At 37.3% G+C, this 17,354-nt stretch overlaps 4 protein-coding genes across 19 annotated transcripts in view; 1 reads left to right on the top strand and 3 right to left on the bottom strand.

Annotated features, from left to right (window-relative positions):
- Positions 1–17,354, top strand: part of wdr17 (WD repeat domain 17) — a 158,002-nt gene that overhangs the window by 97,802 nt on the left and 42,846 nt on the right. The window lies entirely within an intron of this gene.
- LOC131351308 (uncharacterized) lies at positions 8–4,959 on the bottom strand. 2 transcript variants are annotated; one of them, XM_058386703.1, is made up of 2 exons: positions 4,005–4,276; positions 8–1,211 (listed from the first exon to the last, which is right to left on the bottom strand). In XM_058386703.1, the coding sequence occupies exon 2, from the start codon at positions 1,190–1,192 to the stop codon at positions 479–481; it is 714 nt and encodes a 237-aa protein (XP_058242686.1). In that variant the 5' UTR covers positions 1,193–1,211; positions 4,005–4,276; the 3' UTR covers positions 8–478. The 2 variants fall into 2 exon arrangements, 1 of the variants encoding a protein (XP_058242686.1); XR_009204369.1 differs by lacking the exon at positions 8–1,211 and adding an exon at positions 1,766–2,876 and having other exon boundaries at positions 4,005–4,959.
- On the bottom strand, positions 5,328–12,736 carry LOC131351305 (uncharacterized). 7 transcript variants are annotated; one of them, XM_058386691.1, is made up of 6 exons: positions 12,578–12,735; positions 11,867–12,196; positions 11,155–11,240; positions 10,791–11,005; positions 9,679–9,756; positions 5,328–9,080 (listed from the first exon to the last, which is right to left on the bottom strand). In XM_058386691.1, exon 6 carries the CDS (start codon positions 9,058–9,060, stop codon positions 7,450–7,452), a length of 1,611 nt encoding a protein of 536 aa, XP_058242674.1. In that variant the 5' UTR covers positions 9,061–9,080; positions 9,679–9,756; positions 10,791–11,005; positions 11,155–11,240; positions 11,867–12,196; positions 12,578–12,735; the 3' UTR covers positions 5,328–7,449. The 7 variants fall into 7 exon arrangements, with proteins under 7 accessions (XP_058242674.1, XP_058242677.1, XP_058242676.1 ...); XM_058386694.1 differs by having other exon boundaries at positions 12,083–12,196; XM_058386693.1 differs by having other exon boundaries at positions 11,155–12,005; positions 12,155–12,196.
- LOC131351307 (uncharacterized) lies at positions 13,674–16,808 on the bottom strand. 3 transcript variants are annotated; one of them, XM_058386699.1, is made up of 3 exons: positions 16,284–16,808; positions 15,419–15,695; positions 13,674–15,238 (listed from the first exon to the last, which is right to left on the bottom strand). In XM_058386699.1, exons 2-3 carry the CDS (start codon positions 15,440–15,442, stop codon positions 14,543–14,545), a joined length of 720 nt encoding a protein of 239 aa, XP_058242682.1. In that variant the 5' UTR covers positions 15,443–15,695; positions 16,284–16,808; the 3' UTR covers positions 13,674–14,542. The 3 variants fall into 3 exon arrangements, with proteins under 3 accessions (XP_058242682.1, XP_058242684.1, XP_058242683.1); XM_058386701.1 differs by having other exon boundaries at positions 13,675–15,238; positions 15,584–15,695; positions 16,284–16,805; XM_058386700.1 differs by lacking the exon at positions 15,419–15,695 and having other exon boundaries at positions 13,675–15,238; positions 16,284–16,802.

The raw sequence follows: 17,354 nt of genomic DNA, 5'->3' as shown, positions 1-17,354 counted from the left end.
TGTGATGAATCTATAAAGTCTCTGCTCCATAGAGGTGATTATTGAGTGTCTGTGATTTTCACTATGCAGTAAGGTTAGGATTAGGAATAAAAAAGGATTGGAAGCGTATGATGGCATCGTACTCTACTTTATTCCATGTGCAAAGACATTACAATGCTGGATACAGCTGGATTTTTATAATGATGTGTGTGTACAAGAGGATATGTGCAAGGGCATATAGATAATGCCTAAAACTAAGACAGGAGAAAACCAGAAGCAAGAACAGATCAGGATCCAGAAATCACAAGTTTATCATGAGGAAACAAATTCGAATTAATTTATTCTTAATATGACAATACTCTAAGTGCAAAACTCTGAAAATACCAGAATAAACCATATAAAATAAATAAGGCACATATTATTAATGAAACATATTTGGTTATATTAGTGCAGTCAGTGATATTGTGTGATTTTAGCTAACATGGCCCCCAGCTTTTGTCTAAAGTATGGTACAGTAGCAACGTCTCTCTTCACGAGGGTTTGGTTTGTCACCACGGGCTGCTTCAATATCAATGTCTTGGTTTCTTGAAGTCATGAGGGCTGATGTGCTGGAAGTTGATGAAGTGCTGCTGAAGGTTGTTGATGGTGCCTGATATTGGGCTTGTGAGTTACTCCAGTGTGTAGAAGGCTTCACAGCAATTGTGGAAGGACGGTTCGAATACCCGGTTCTCTGAAGAAATTCATCTAATCTCAGACCCCTGATTATCATAATAAGGCGCTTGCTGATTTGGTAAGTGGCACGTTTGTTGAAATTTGACTGATCACTGTGCTCAGTCACATAAACCGTATAAACTGACATGTTTATAGAGCTGATTATGATGCGGTCCTTGTTGCTGTTGTTGATGTCTTTGTTATAATGTTCCCGGACATAAGGAGGCAAGTTATACGCTCCTCGTTTGCTCAGATTGCCCACAACATAGTAATTGAATGTCACATCAGGCAAAAGTTTCCAACCATTTCTGTCATATCTGTTCAAAAATAGGTGGAAGCCAAAATCTCCATTCCCAGGATAACAGGATAGCTTCAAAGCATAGTTTTGATCAAGAGTGAGACAGTCTGTAGCAAACCAGTACAGTAGCTTTAGACCATGTCGTGGCTGAGGCCGACCGAATCCAGACTGCTTCAGCTGGTCTATTTCCTCCAGCATCATCATGGTGGCTTCTGATGATTGTCTAAAACAAACAAAAGTAAATGAGATGTATTTATTAAAAGCCTCTTACTCTTTTTTTTTTGTACTGAACGGTAAAATCTAGCTAAAAATAAGATATACATATGTGGATATGTGTACATCTTCCAAAGATTTCCTTGCAAGGCTGATGAACAAGCTTTGTTCTATGTCTCTAAATATAGCATTCTTATGTGGCACAATTTTTACTATAGTACTCCTATTCCTCTGCCACAACTTGTTCCTAGGATCCACCACAAAATATAAACTTGTATTGAGTTGATAAGGCTACAGGCAGTAAAACAAGAGAAGTTATATATATATATATATATAGGTTGTATAACCAGTTTATTTTTTTCCTCTGTTGGGGTTTTACATTCAGGTGTGATATAAATAGCTTTCAGAAAACAACACTTCCTCATTCTGGGTGCTCGACTACAAGGAAACAGAAACTGATCTTGACCTTACATACAGGTTACTGAACTGATGTAAAAAAAAAATAAAAAAAACTATCCAACATTCAACATTCATAGCTTTAAGTACAAGTGTTTGTACTTACCTTTATTTTTTTCAAAAAATAGATAATTCCCTCTGGACAGCGGTCACTGGATTAGAAGTAGTATTCCTCACAGAATAATTTTTACAAATGGATGTCCAAATCTTAAAATAAATGCTAATAGAAATGCTAAATTCTGGCAGACATTCCAAAAATCAATCTGATTAACAGTAAAAAAAAAAAAAAAAAGTATTTCCTTAGCCAAAGAAGTCATTTGAAGCAATAAAGAAGCAATCAAGAATGCAAATGTTGTGGCCCATACACACACATTTATACACACCCACAGACTCCTCCTCCATCTTAACTTCAATGACGATAGCCATCCTAACTCCTTTCCTGTTTTATTAAATGCAACGCCCAAGCACAGTGTGCTTACCCAATTACGGTGAGCCCCGAAAGAAAATATGCATTCACACACACACACACACACACACACATGCACACACACACGGACACACACACACACACACACGGACACACACACACAAAATGAGTGTCAGGACAACAACGGTTACCACAACTTAAGTAATCAAGCAGTTAAGTCTGTTACATATGCCCCCCCTCCCCTTTTTAGAATAAATGTTCCCATTTATATTCAAGAACAAGAATGATGTAAACAGTTATAAGCCATAAACATCGGTGCACACACATAACAAACATAAAGCTCAGTATTACACTTTCTTCCTTCTTGTTCTTTTTTGTTTAAAAGCCAGCCGAATTTTAACTCTCCTAACCACAGGGAGAGTAGCAGTTACATTCATACAAAACAAAGTCCTTTAAATGGCCAGGAGGTTTACAAGAGTTGAGTATCTCCTGGGATTTTCAGACAGAATCGTCCCGAGGGTTTAAACATAATGCTGTGAGAAACAAAAAAATTACTTCCAGTGGGCTGCAACTAGGCAGAAGGAAAGAGGGAAATTATTCTTTTTCACATACATTACAGCACTTTCTCTGCATATCCCATCCTTGGGGGTTGGGGTCAGAGTTCAGGGTCAGCCAGTGTGGGTTGGGGGCCTTACTCAACAGTGGCAGCTTGGCAGTGCTGGGGGCTTGAACCCTGATCTCCTGGTAAATGACCCAGAGCCTTAACCACTTGAGCTACCACTGCCCCAATGTCTAGATTGGTTCAGAAAGAAAGGATATCTCAAATATGCTTTAAATTGGTGGTGAGATGAACAGCATTTCTGACTAAACAATGCAGATGGACTACAACAACATAAGACACAGAAACTGGACTGTTGAAGGATTGAAAAACATCAGGGTTTTTTTTGTTTTGTTTTGTTTTATTTTCCCCCTAATCTTCAGCTTCAGCCCTGTTTTGGCACAAATGGTCAGTGAGGGTAGTTAATAACAATATCAGTATTATATTTTCTTATCACCCTGTACCTTGCTTGACACTCAGGAGCTCATTTTGAATTTTATATAATGAAATGAAATGACGACTACATTACACACTGAAAACATGGGCATGTTGTTGAAAGGGAGAAATATGAAGCTGACCATGAAGGAGAAACACCAAAAAACCAAACTGAAGCTTCTCCACTATCTGGAGTCAAACACTACTAAATGTGGTTTCTGTTTGTGTCTCTGATACGGTTACATCACAGCGCGTTATGACTAGTCAGGAAACAGAAACTGATCTGTTCTCAGACACTGTGAGTTTCCAAGTTAGCTTTTACATTTAGTGTATCTCAGTTTCTGCTGCTGAAGAAGATTCACACTTCTAAAAAAAAAAATATTTCTGGGAAATTGTTTATGGGCTGAATTTGTTTTGGTAAGATAACCAAAGCAAGTATGTGTGGCTGTGTGCCTGCTTTGCAGCAGGAGAGAGTTCAAGGAAGCAGAAGCTACCTTAAAAAAGAAAATAATATGAAAGTTTACAGGATCGATTGACATTTTTAACCCATTAAACTATTTATAAATACTGATCAGAAGAACTCAAAGTGGTGTTCAGGACATTACTGATGGGATATGTCTCACATACTGGGAGCCTGTAGACTGTAGTGAAAATTTAATACCTAGAAACAAAGGTTGTTGAAACAAACCTCTGTTGGGGTTTTACATTCAGGTGTGATATAAATAGCTTTCAGAAAACAACACTTCCTCATTCTGGGTGCTCGACTACAAGGAAACAGAAACTGATCTTGACCTTACATACAGGTTACTGAACTGATGTAAAAAAAAAAAAAAAAAACTATCCAACATTCAACATTCATAGCTTTAAGTACAAGTGTTTGTACTTACCTTTATTTTTTTCAAAAAATAGATAATTCCCTCTGGACAGCAGTCACTGGATTAGAAGTAGTATTCCTCACAGAATAATTTTTACAAATGGATGTCCAAATCTTAAAATAAATGCTAATAGAAATGCTAAATTCTGGCAGACATTCCAAAAATCAATCTGATTTAACAGTAAAAAAAAAAAAAAAAAGTATTTCCTTAGCCAAAGAAGTCATTTGAAGCAATAAGGAAGCAATCAAGAATGCAAATGTTGTGGCCCATACACACACATTTATACACACCCACAGACTCCTCCTCCATCTTAACTTCAATGACGATAGCCATCCTAACTCCTTTCCTGTTTTATTAAATGCAACGCCCAAGCACAGTGTGCTTACCCAATAACGGTGAGCCCTTAGCCCTGTAGTGAAAATTTAATACCTAGAAACAAAGGTTGTGGCTTAGACAATATCATTCATTCATTCATTTATTCTGCAGTAAGCACTTTATCCTGGGTTATGATGGAGTTTGTTTTTGTGGATGTTTTCCTCTTCATTCATACCAACTTTACTCACTCATATCTAATTACAGCTCAATTACAAGTACTCTTTTAAGGAAAAGGGCCGGAGATGAGCAGCTCATTTCCGCTAGGGGTGGGGCAAAATAAAATTCCAATAAAGGTCGGTCTGAAATGATTTGAAGAGTGTGATCAGATCAGGTGATGTAAAGAGGAAGTAATGATGTGTACAGGTGTGAAGTTAGTGCTCTGGAGTCATGTGATTGATCACATGACGGAGTTTGTAGTAGTGCGATTGTGGGAAATCGTGTATCTCGTGTCGGAAGCTGATGATGACGTGAAATTAGGTGTGTTCGAGTTGAACAGTGTCAGGTGTTGGGTTTAACTGATTACACTGAGGGGAGGAGTTTAAAAACAGAGCAGATTCGATGAGGTTATTTCACATAGTGTGCTTAAAGGAGCTGCTGCTGACATTTCCTATGTGTTAGTTATTAATGCTAGTAATAATTTTGTAGATGGAGACTGATTTAAACGAATAAATTAAAATATAAATCTAATATTAACCTTAAACTTTTTGGACTATATGTTTTATGTTCTGTAAAGCTGTTTGAGACAATGACACTGACCAGAGCTGTGTGAAGTCCAATATCTCTGATAGCATGTATACAGGAAGCACCAGAAATGTAGCTGCAAGCCATTCATTCTCATTCACTCTTTAATCATAATCATTTACAGATGTTATAGAAAGAAATTACAGAATTTTTCAGAATTAAAGCTCTAAATTGTTTGCCTTTTTTGTAATATCACAGTAATAACCAAAACAAAGCAATACAAATGTTTAATACAAAATAATCTATTTATTCTCAATTATATTTACAGCTTTTTCCAAATGCACTTCTCCAGAGTGACAAGACAAAGAATCTCACTTAGAAGAGAAAGATGTATTTGGTTCCTGTGAAGGTTTTGGTCTGACCTGCAGACCAGGGAGATAAATATGGAGGAAAGAAAAAAACTCATTATGGATTCTGTCTGTCTTTGTAATGTGTGATTCATGAAGGCAGCGTGCAAGTGTGTACACTCAGTATGGTGTTTATTCTGTCCGGTCAGAGAAGCTGAAAATGGGTGGACATGACTGAAGAAGGAATAATGAAAAGGGACAAACGGGAACAGTGGGATGTGAATAAACAAATAAACAAAAACACAGTAGGAATACAATCAGGTATCAGACCAGGTAGAGAGACAGGACAGGTACAAGCAGCTATCTCTGCACTGGGAACTTCACTGAGAGGGAAATTCATCACATTTATCTCCTTCAGTTTTGCTCAGAAACCAAATCTTTTGCTATTTTTTAATCTTTTCTTGATTCTAGGCCCAACAGCTCATACAAGCTAATGCACACTTGCAAGCTATCATTGCACAATACGTTTAAAAATGTCATTTCAAATATTAAACATATGCTGAATTCTGAATGTACCAGGAGAAATGAACCGGGGCACTTTTTCAGGGTGAAAAAAATAAAATAAAATAAAATAAAATACAATAAATAATTAAATAATCCACAAAGTAAAAGGCTATGCCCAAAGAATGTAATGTTTAAAGGATCGTTGAAGCCAATCGTTGTATAAAAGATGTCGACTCTAGTCACTGACGATTACAGATCCTGTTAAGGATAAACTTTATAAAATAAATAAGGAAATAAGGCACGTATTATTATTAGTAGTAGTAGGGATTATTTGAGGGATTATTATAGTATTATTGTGGATTTGTTTTTGTCTGTCATCAGATATTGTGTGATCCATGCATTTGTTCCACTCCCTGAGAATTTGTTATATTCATATAAATACAACAGGCAAAGCTCTTTTCTGCTCGGCTACTACGGTATTTTAACCCATCTGCCCCACATGAGTTTGCTTTGTTTCTTATTTATTTAGAAGTCTATATAGAAGAAGTTCCAACACCAAACCAACAGTACAAGGGAATCACATAACCTTCTGATCAGTAACCAAACACTTTAATCACTAAACTGACATCCTGACGTCCACCACAAAAATATATATTTAGACATATCAAAAGAGGAGACAATTCAATCCAGAGTGGCTTCAATTTTATCTCATTTCTATAACTGAGCAGTTGAGGCCTTGCTCAAGAGCCCAGCAGTGGCAGCTAGGGGATTCTCTGATTTGAAATCACAACCTTCCGATACCGTAACCACTGAGATACCATTTCCCACACTTTCCAATGTAACATAACTATATAATTTTTTCTGGACATCATAGACACACTCTCTACACTTTATTAGATTTAATTCCAGTAAATTCCTAAAGAACACAATTGTAGTGTACATTTTGAGCTAGCTAAATCTGGTAACCCAGCCATTAACCACTGAATGCTGCGCCTGTGCTGAGTTTGAGGATGTTTGAGTCCGTCTTGCTGCACTTCCCATTTTTGACCACTAGGTGCAATCAACAACTATATAGAACCTAAAGAGGGCAGTAAGCAGACTGAACCATGATTGTACAACATAGAGAAAGGCAAGTGACTCATTTACATTATTATTATTATTTTAGCAGAATAGAATTATAGATTTGTGAATGAATTGTAGCATCTGATGGGGTGGCTTTTCACAACCTGCCCCTTCACATGGACCTGCCACATGCCCCTCCTGAAAACACTATTTTATAGAACTATTCTTAATCAATTCTTAATCTGCTTGTATACATATACGCAATCTCACATTTTTTCTACGACTGAAAGTCGTTAATATTTAGAAGTTAAAAGTCAATTAATGCAATAAAAAAACTCAATACTAGCTTTTTTGCTTCAAAAAAATAGCTTGTTTTGCAGGAACAAATTATTTAGGATTCATGGTCACGCTTCTATCTCTATGTACACATATAATTTGTTAATTATCCTCATCCTTAATTAATAACAGTTCTTAATCCTTCTTAATTATTAATGGTCACAGCATACATTCTCTCTCTCTCTCTCTCTCTCTCTCTCTCTCTCTGTCTTATTTTTCCTATTTTGCCAACGACATGATGCTACAAAAATGCCAATCATAAATATCCGTGAAAGATTCCCCCAAAAGAAATAAAAAAAGAAAAAAAGAGAAAGAAAATAAAACCCATAAAAGAAGGAGCTGAATTGTAAAAAAGGAGATGATTCAGTCTGCTTCCGTCTGTTCCTCTTTTTTTCCTCGTTTCTCATCTCCTTTCCACGAGCTCTCCTTTTCCAGTTTTGCCAAGGGAACGATGCTGATAAATAGAGAAGTATACATATCTGTGTAATGTTCCCCCAAAAGAAATAAAAAAAGGAAAAAAGACAAAGGAAATAAAAGCCCCAGAAGAAAGAGGTGAATTGTGAGAAAGGAGAAGATTCGGTTCCAGATGTGATGGTTGGTGTGCAGGTGGAGGTTGTTGAGATGTCCTTAGATGGAGGATCTTGTACAACATTGTTTAGTTGACTCTCTGCACTAGTTGTGTGTATTTGTGTATTAATATTGATGATGTGATGTGATTCGGTCTCGGTGTATGTAGTTGCTGGACTGTAGATGAAGGATGTTGTTGGAGCTTCATGGTGTCCTTGTGTATGATTCTTAACTAAGATAGGAGGAGATTCATCCACCAAGTAAAAGTCTTGCGTTGTAGACGATGTAGTTGCTGGACTGTAGATGAAGGATGCTGGTGAAGGTTCAAGGTGCCCTTGCATGTGATTCTTCACCAAGATAGAAGGAGATTCAACCTCCAGGTGAATATCATGGGTTGTAGATGTAGTTCCTGGACTGTAGATGAAGGATGTTGGTGGAGTTTCATGGTGTTCTTGTGTATTATTCTTCATCAAGTTGGAAATTGATTCAGTCTCAGCATGAAGGTCTTGCTTTGTAAAAGATATACTAGCAGGCATGCATATGGAGGTTTCTGGTGGAGCTTTGGGATGTTCTTCTGTATTATTCGTCATCAGGATCCTCTGTGATTCGCTTGTTGGTAGAGCAGGACATAAGGGTTGTCGGTTACTCGGTTCTTCAGAATGTAAACAGGGGAATCTGTTTGGTTGCTGCTTCAAATAGCCAGTTTTCAGGAGAAATTCCTCTAAAGTCAAATCCTTGATCATCATAATCAGGCGTTTGCTGATGTGGAAGGTGAAGTCCTTATTGAAATTTGACAGATCCCTGTGCTGCGTAACATAGACTCGGTCAAAACAGTTATTGTTTTTGTTAAAGCTGACTATGATGCGGTCCATGTTGGTGGCATCTGGTTTGCGTTTGTAATCCTCTCGGACGTAAGGAGGAAGACTGTACGCTGCTGCTTTGCTTAGATTGCCCACCTCGTAGTAGGGTAAAGCCGCAATAGGAAGAAGTTTACCAACATTTTTTTCGTGTTTGTTTTCAAATATGTGGAAACCAAATTGTCCTTTCTCTGGATAACAACACGATTGCATAACATCATTTTGGTTAAAGGTGAGGCAGTCTGTAGCAAACCAGTAGAGCAGCTTGAGGCCATGTCTTGGAGGAGGTTGACCGAATCGTGACTGTTCCAGCTGGTCTATTTCTTTTAGTGTCTGCATGGTGATCCCTTGATGATGGTCTAAAGAACATATTGGATATATTTGCTAAAAGCTAGAATTTATAGTGCATACACTATATTGCCAGAAGTTTTGGGACACCCCTCCAAATCATTCAATTCAGGTGTACTTTTTCAGGGGTTGGGTTCGGCCCATTAGTTCCAGTTAAAGGAACTCTTGATGCTTCAGCTTCATACCAAGACATTTTGGACAATTTCATGCTCTTTGTGGGAACAGTTTGGGGATGACCCCTTCCTGTTCCAACATGACTGTTCACCAGTGACCAAAGCAAGGTCCATAAAGACATGGATGAGAGAGTTTGGTGTGGAGGAACTTGACTGGCCTGCACAGATTCCAAAATGTCTTGGTATGAAGCTGAAGCATTAAGAGTTCCTTTCACTGGAACTAATGGGCCGAACCCAACCCCTGAAAAAGTACACCAATTCAATCATTTGGAGGGGTGTCCCAAAACTTTTGGCAAAGTTAAGTTAAATACAGTGAGGATTTATTTCTGACGTTGTGCCTGGAGGTATACACATGGGGCAGTGTTAAATCTAGTGCAACTGTCTGACAAATTAATTTAGAGAATTTGACATTATGCATAAAATTATAAACACTTACAGTGATGTGGAAGAATAGCAGATGAGTGATCAGTCAGCTTTAACCAGCAGGGTCATATTTTCTTTACTGGAGAGCATACTGAAAATAAAAAAAATAAAATAAAATAAATAAATTTACATTATTTTATTAATTCAACCAACCAAAATAATGAATTAAAAAACATTTGGAAGTAGGCTACACCTTGCAAAAATTAAGTATTTCATGATTTCATTCATTTGCCCACAACTGTATGACAGTATCGCTTGCTACATGCACACAAGAGACGGAATACAAGCTGAGCGAATTCAATCTCAATTCGGTCTCAATTCAGACATACCACACACACACCCCTCACACACACACACACACACACCCACACACACACACACACCAACACACACACATACACACACACCCACACACACACACACACACACACCAACACACACACATACACACACACACAAACACACATAAACACACACATACACACACCAACACACACACACACCCACCCACACACACACCCCCCACACACACATACACACACCCACACACACACACACACACACACACACCCACCAACACACACACATACACACACACAAACACACATAAACACATTCACACGCACATACACACACACACCCACCCACACACACACACCCCACACACACATACATACACACACACACACAAACACACATAAACACACACACACACACCCACCCACCCACACACACGCACACACACACACACCATTCATTTTCACTTTGTTTGATCTAAGCTTCAGATTCGTACAGTTTACTTCCTGGTCGTCTTTCTACATGTTGCTCGTTGTCTGTAAAATGAACCTCTACCTCTAAAAGAAAGCCGAGAAGTACATATAGTAGATAAATAATAAATATATAATATCAATTTACATTAAACGTTTGCTACAACCAGTCTGATGGGGAAAACAACCTGATGTCAGTTAATATTTCATTAAGAAGTATCACATGACCCAGTAAACAGCTGATATACAGACGCATTACACAATGATGGCGTGAATATATTGTTTTTTCGAAGAAAAAAAAAAAAAGATAGATTATATGCATGATTATAAAACCTGTTCTTCAGTTATATAAAGTTACCTTCAGGTATGACATCCGATGGACTTTTGGGGAAAATGAAAATAAAAAAATAACAAAAAAGTCCCCACTTCCTCATGCTGAGCGTTAGAAAAGAGAAACTGATCCATCCTGGAGCCGAAGTGGGAGTGTCTTATCTGTGGTTGCTTAGCAACACAGACTCACTAAAGACTCTCTCAGCTAAACAAACTTGTGCTGGAGATCAATGATCACTTGTTCTATGAATGAAAAGAATTGGGATAAAAATTGTCCATAAAACTTCAGCTTGTCGAATTTGCAAGTAAAATTGCGAAATAAAGTTTTGAAAAATTAAAAAATTATAATTATAAAATAGAAATAAAGTATACAAAGAAATCTCAGTGCTTACCTTTTTTTTTTTATAAAAAGTCGTAAATTAAAGTCGCTCCTCTGAACGATAACAGTCCCCTGGTTCGAGTTTGGTGGTGTAGAGATCTGTGTAAACGCTTTGTGTCAACGTTTAAATGCAAGAATTTCAGAAGGAATCGGACCCATAAATCCATTGTAAAAGAAAAATAATTAGCAAATGAGGTCACTCTTAGCGTTAAGAAATATCCAGAATGACTCAAACGTGCTAAATAACGTCACAAGCAACAAAACTTTATCTTTTATACACACACAAAGATATACCCACAAAGACACACCCACAAAGATATATCATCATTATCCATACGCACGCACCCAGCCACACAAACACACTCACACACACTCACACACACTCACACACACTCACACACACACATTAGCAGGGCTAAATTCATAGCCAAAAAAAAAAAGGTTAGTAGTCTGAAATGAAAACGGAAAGCAAAATACAGGATATTGCATGAAATTTATAAAATTATATGACCATAAAGACATTTTAAAAATTGCTTTATTCTATTTTATTCAATATCGCCTACTACATGCTTAACAAAATGCAATTAAGTTAAATGGACTTGTTATAGGATTCAGTCAAAATTAAATTCAGGGAACATTTTATCATAATCATTTGCAAGATATATAAATATATGTATATAAATGTATAGTAGAGTGTATAGCAGTGATAAACAGTTCCTCACAACCTTTTAGAAATATTTTCTCTCTCTCTTGGTCGCCTCTGGAGACTCCTTCATATCACTGATTGTGTATATACTGAAGCTGAAAGTATTCACACCAGCGCATTAAACCTGTGCTTTGGTTAATTGCCAGAATTCCAGAGCACTGTTGTACATGAATGCACATGCAGACGAAAGGATGAAAGTGCGTTAATGAATGAAAGGAAGATGAATAGGAGCTACCATCAAGTTGAAAGACGTCTTCTGTCTATCAGTGTGTCTACTCCAGTACATATAAATGGAGGCGTACTGTACCTTTGCGTGGCGTGGCGCGGCCTGTGAGACGGCTTGTTTCTCCTGAGGAACAGAAGTAAGACTGAAGGATGTGAAGGTAATGTGAAGATGTTAATAAGCCGTAACTTGATGTTCAGGACTAACTGGATGTTCCAAATTCATCTGATCAAGGAAGTTTTTCATAATGTTTTGATGTATTTTTTTCTCTGATTCACTTTACATATCATTATTGTACCTACTGCTATAACTGGAATCACAGGTTCTGAGGAAGTGCAAGAAACTAATCCAGTTTTAATCCAAGGAAATGACTAAAGAAGACTCAGTAAATGTTAGACACGTGCGTTATGGTCAACAGTATACACACATGTTCACCTCTGACCTTCACACCCATGTGTGCGTCTTCTCCAAATTCGAAAGCAACTTAATTAGTAAATCATCGCTTACCTTTTTTAACAGAATAGTAAAGGATTTCCTCTGTAGAGCATGAATCAAACAGTACGCGCTCCAGAATACAGCACCGAGTGTCGGGAGTTCAGCAAGACGGGAGTTGCCTAACATCCCTGAGCCAAGCAAATCATATGCAAACAGTGATACTCATCTATCTACTGCACATGTGAAGAGTGACACAAAATGATTCAGTCATTCTCTATGATGAGTATCCATCTACTGCACATGTAGAGAATGACTGAATCATTTTGTGGCACTCTCTTCAGTCTAACCTAACTCTCTTATCTGTAATTATATATTTAGTGCACTGTACAAGTAGCTTTTTTTTTTTTTAATAAAAGGTAGGGGGTTGATGTTTTTAAATCTAGTTTTGGTGTGGCCTCAAATTCTTCTCTTGCAGCACGTCTGCATGGATATCTGGTGTGTTGTGTGTTCTGAGATGCTTTTCTGATCACCATGGTTGTAAAGAGGAGTTGTTTCAGGGGGTGGTGGGAGCTCAAGTGCTTAATTAACAGGGGCGCTGTATCATGGCTGACGCTGCCCTCATATCCCAAATTTTTAAGCTGGGATATGTGAGGAGAAGAATTTCACTGTGCTGGTTATCCAACAAACCAATCAATTATTATGTAAATTATTTTCTAGTTGCTGGCAGGAACTGGATCGATAAATTGATCAGTGTTAATAAAACAAAAGGCTGAAATAAAAATAAATAAATAAAAACACCCATATTATTATTTATATTTATAATATTGTTTATATATATTATTTTATATATATTTCTATGTAGAATAATATTATTTAAAAAATAAATATAATCAAATAATATATATAAAAAATCATTTTTAATTTTTTAAATATTTGTCATTTTAATTTATTATTCTGTGAATCAATAATTTTACTGCATTTCATCCCTTTAATTTTAAATCGCACGTTTTTCAATAATGAATATCACACTTGTGGGCTTTTTGACCTGATTACATAATATAGTCAGTGTATTGGACTTTTACTCTGGAGCAACAGCAATGTCAGATCAGCAGTAGAAGAAAAAAAAGAAGAAATAAGAAATATGAACAGATGAAATGCTATAAAAGAAATTTTTATTGATTGTTTTATTCAAAGAGAGTAGAGTATAAAATACTGTAGAGTATAAAAATAAAGAGCCTGTAGAGTATAAAAATAAATCTACATGTAAATGTCTCTTTCTGAGACCAGAGCTCACTTACTGTATGATTAACTATATTAAAGCAAAGTGCTATTCATTATTAATACTGATTAGTAATCTTTAATAAAACTTTTTATTTATTACTTTTTATAGAATTGTAAATGATTTCTTTTAAAGAGTAAAATCTAAACAGTTCGATGTCCAGGGTGTAAGGCAGAGTGTAAAACTTAAAAACTTCTGAGCATTTCATGACAAACTGCTCCAACAGCTTCAGAAGTTTCAGCAATTTACAAAAAGAGACCTAAAAATACCTTACAGCCTGCAACTAAAAGGAAAATCCCAAACACAAGGTTATTCCAGTATTTCCTGAAGTCGTTCTTTATGAGTTTTGGTATGTTTCTCTGATCAAGGACCTGGATTTTGTGTGTCCCTTTATATAGATCATCTGGTTTGTCATGCCAGATGCCCTTTCTTACTGGCACTGAGAATTAACCCCTCAGTGACTGGCTTAGATCCCTGGGTTAGTAATCAAGCAGCAGCAGGATTCTGCAGCAGGACCACCAGGGGGCCAGTTTTCTTCTAGTCCTGAACACTCGTTACTCAGATGAGTCTCCTTGTTTAGCTGTTTGCCAATCGTCTAAACATCCTTCATAAAGCTTTCAAGGACCTGGCCTTGTGTTACAGCATGTATGTCCAACTTATATGAAGGGTTACAGTTAGAACAAGGGATGAATGGAAATCAGTGCAAGTTATTTAAATTCCTGTACATTTTGTGTCAGTTTCTCATTTATACCCAGAGTTTAAAGTATGACACATTTGCAGCAGTTTTCAGATACAGTATTATTTCTAAAACTGTCATTATCTTCTTCCGCTACCAGTCCTGATCTCCTATCATTCCAAAAAGTGTCCTCTCGCTGGTTGACTAAATACTTAGTATCCTGATCAGATTCCTCTTGCTGTCTGAAATACCCAGTTTGTTCGAGGAGCTCCTGTAAAGTCAGCTGTCTGATAATCTTAATGAGGCCCCTGCTGATGCAGTAAGTGGCTTCCTTGTTGAAATCTGCCTGGTCAGTGTGTTCCGTCACATAAACTCTTTCAATACACTCATCATCAACGCTGACTATAATCCGCTCCATGTTGCTCTCACAGTGATCAGGGTTTTGGTTGTAATCTTCCAGAACGTAATCTGGCAGGTCATCTGCTCCTGCTTTGTTCAGATTGCCCACCTCGTAGTATTGAAGGTTCACATCAGGCAGGAGTTTCTCACCGTTTCTCTCAATTCTGTTTCTGAAAAGGTGGAAATCAAAATATCCGTCCTCTGGGTCGTACTGCCAGCACATGTTATTGTAGCCATCAAAATACACACAGTCATTAGCAAACCAGTAAAGCAGCTTGAGGCCATGTCTTGGATAAGGTTGACCAAATCCAGACTCCTCCAGCTGCTTCAGTTCATTTAATGTCTTTGGTTTCTTCATAGTAGGATCTTCTAATAAGATCTATAGATAAAACATAAAAAAGCAACATGTAACAAGTTTTGTGTAACAGAAACTTTTATATACATATATAAAAGTATGTATATATATATACATATATATATATATATATATATATATATAACTAAATATCAACAAATCAACAAATATATTTTAGTACATGTAAATCCAGGAGTACTCCACCTTGTGTGGAATGTTAGACTGCATTTTTCCGGTGAGACACAGGAGTAAGGATGAGCATTATGGCTTTAGAGATGTTGATAATATGAGCTTTAATTTGTCATTCAGTATAAAAACACTTTACATGTTCTTAGTACATTATGACAGTTACAGCTCTGGGTTACTGACCAGAAGGTTGAGGGTTCAAGCTATGGCTCTGTCAGACTACTACTGTGGGGCTCTTGAGTAAGGCCCTTATCCGTCACTGTTACAGTGGCAGTGTATCACGGCTGACGCTGCCCTAGGATCAATACATTGGTCAAATTTAATTAAACAGAAGTCTGAAATAAAATAAATAAATAAATAAAAGCACAAATATAACCAGTGACCTATGTTTATATAAAATAAATATAATATTATTATTGATTTTTATAATAATATTATTGATAAAACAAATATAATATAATATAATCTACAGTGTATATATATATATATGTGTGTAATTTTATCCCTTTAACTTTTTGAACTGATTACATAATATAGTCAGTGTACTGGACTTTTACTCTGGAGCAATAGCAATGTCAATTGACCAGTAGGAGAAAAAAGAAGGAGTAAGAAATATGAACAGATGAAATTCAAAAATGTCAGATCACAAGCTTTACAGAAATTTTTAGTGATTGTATTGTTCAAAGAGATTCGCCTGTAGAGTATAAAGAATACAAATAAATGTAAATAACGTCTCTTTCTGAGATCAGAGCTCACCTACTGTATGATCAACTCTATATTAAAGCAAAGTGCTATTTCATATTAATATCGAATAGTACTCTTTAATAAAACATGATTTGTAATGTTAACCCCAAAAGAAATGACATCATAAATTTCAGCTTACCTTCTATAGGATTGTAGATGATCTCTTTTATCCAGTAAGAGTTAAACAGTTCAATGTCCAGGGTGTCACAGAGTGTCGTCTTCTCAGCGAGTGAAATGAGAGTCCAGGAGAACGAGAGCTGTATTTAAGTCTATAAAATGATTAATGCCTTCAGGACTGATTATTTTCTAACAATGAACTTGTGCATAGTTGCTCAGATCCTTCCAGCGTTTCATGACAAACTGCTCAAACAGCTTCAGGAGTTTCAGCAATGTCCAAAAAGAGAACTAAAAATACATTACAGCCTGCAACTAAAAGGAAAATCCCAAACACAAGGTTATTCCAGTTTGTCCTGAAGTCGTTCTTCATGAGTTGTTCTCTGATCTGGCTTCCTCACAGCATGTGTTCACTTCTCAGGAAACAGAAACTGATTCTGCCTCAGACAGTGGGAGTGTCCAAGTTAGTTTTCGTCACACTTCCTGACTGGCACTGAGAATTAACCCCTCAGTGGCTGGGTTAGTTCCCTGCCCGGTAATCAAGCAGCAATGATAGTGTGGGATTCTGCCACTGGACCACCAGGGGCCAGTTTTCACCCGGTCCTGAACACCCATTACTCAGATGAGTGCCCTCTTGCTGTGAAAGGAATTGCATTGCATTTTTTTTGCCACATTTTGACCACAGTCAGTTTTCTGACCTGTTCTCTGCCTGGCATATTTGGATTTGTTTTGTATGGACTTAAATAAAAGCCTGCCTGTAATTATGTTCCTGCAGTCGTGCTTCTCTGTGCTCCTGACAAAATACTTCACCCAGAAAAGATGTAGCATTAGGGTAAGAGTGGCACCATGCCATACCTTCCCACAAAGGTATACTCTTGAACACCTGGTCCTCTTCGACAGTGATGAGACGTTCTAGGCCAAATTTTATTGTGACAGCCTGTGGGACCGCAAACCCAAAGAAGAATAGTGGCTGGGGTTCCTACAGTCAGATCCCAACATCCACAGCCACTGTCAGAGCCCAGCCTGCTGGCCAAACTGGCGGCCTCTGGTCCTGAGCCACAGCTGAGTTGGCGGCCACCTTCCAAGATCCACAGCC

Source organism: Hemibagrus wyckioides, linkage group LG03 (assembly GCF_019097595.1).
Source record: "Hemibagrus wyckioides isolate EC202008001 linkage group LG03, SWU_Hwy_1.0, whole genome shotgun sequence".
Lineage (NCBI taxonomy): Eukaryota > Metazoa > Chordata > Actinopteri > Siluriformes > Bagridae > Hemibagrus > Hemibagrus wyckioides.
The sequence above is the reverse complement of the archived record's forward strand: the minus strand, read 5'-3'. Positions and strand labels throughout refer to the sequence as shown.

Excerpts from the sequence above, each read along its gene's own strand:
- LOC131351307 (XM_058386699.1), bottom strand. The coding sequence starts at position 15,442 with ATGCAGTCTAACATTCCACACAAG. Across the intron at positions 15,239-15,418 it reads AGTCTAACATTCCACACAAG|ATCTTATTAGAAGATCCTAC; the intron begins GTGGAGTACTCC and ends TTTTATCTATAG.
- LOC131351305 (XM_058386695.1), bottom strand. The coding sequence starts at position 9,060 with ATGCAGACACTAAAAGAAATAGACCAGCTGGAACAGTCACGATTCGGT.
- LOC131351308 (XM_058386703.1), bottom strand. The coding sequence starts at position 1,192 with ATGATGATGCTGGAGGAAATAGACCAGCTGAAGCAGTCTGGATTCGGT.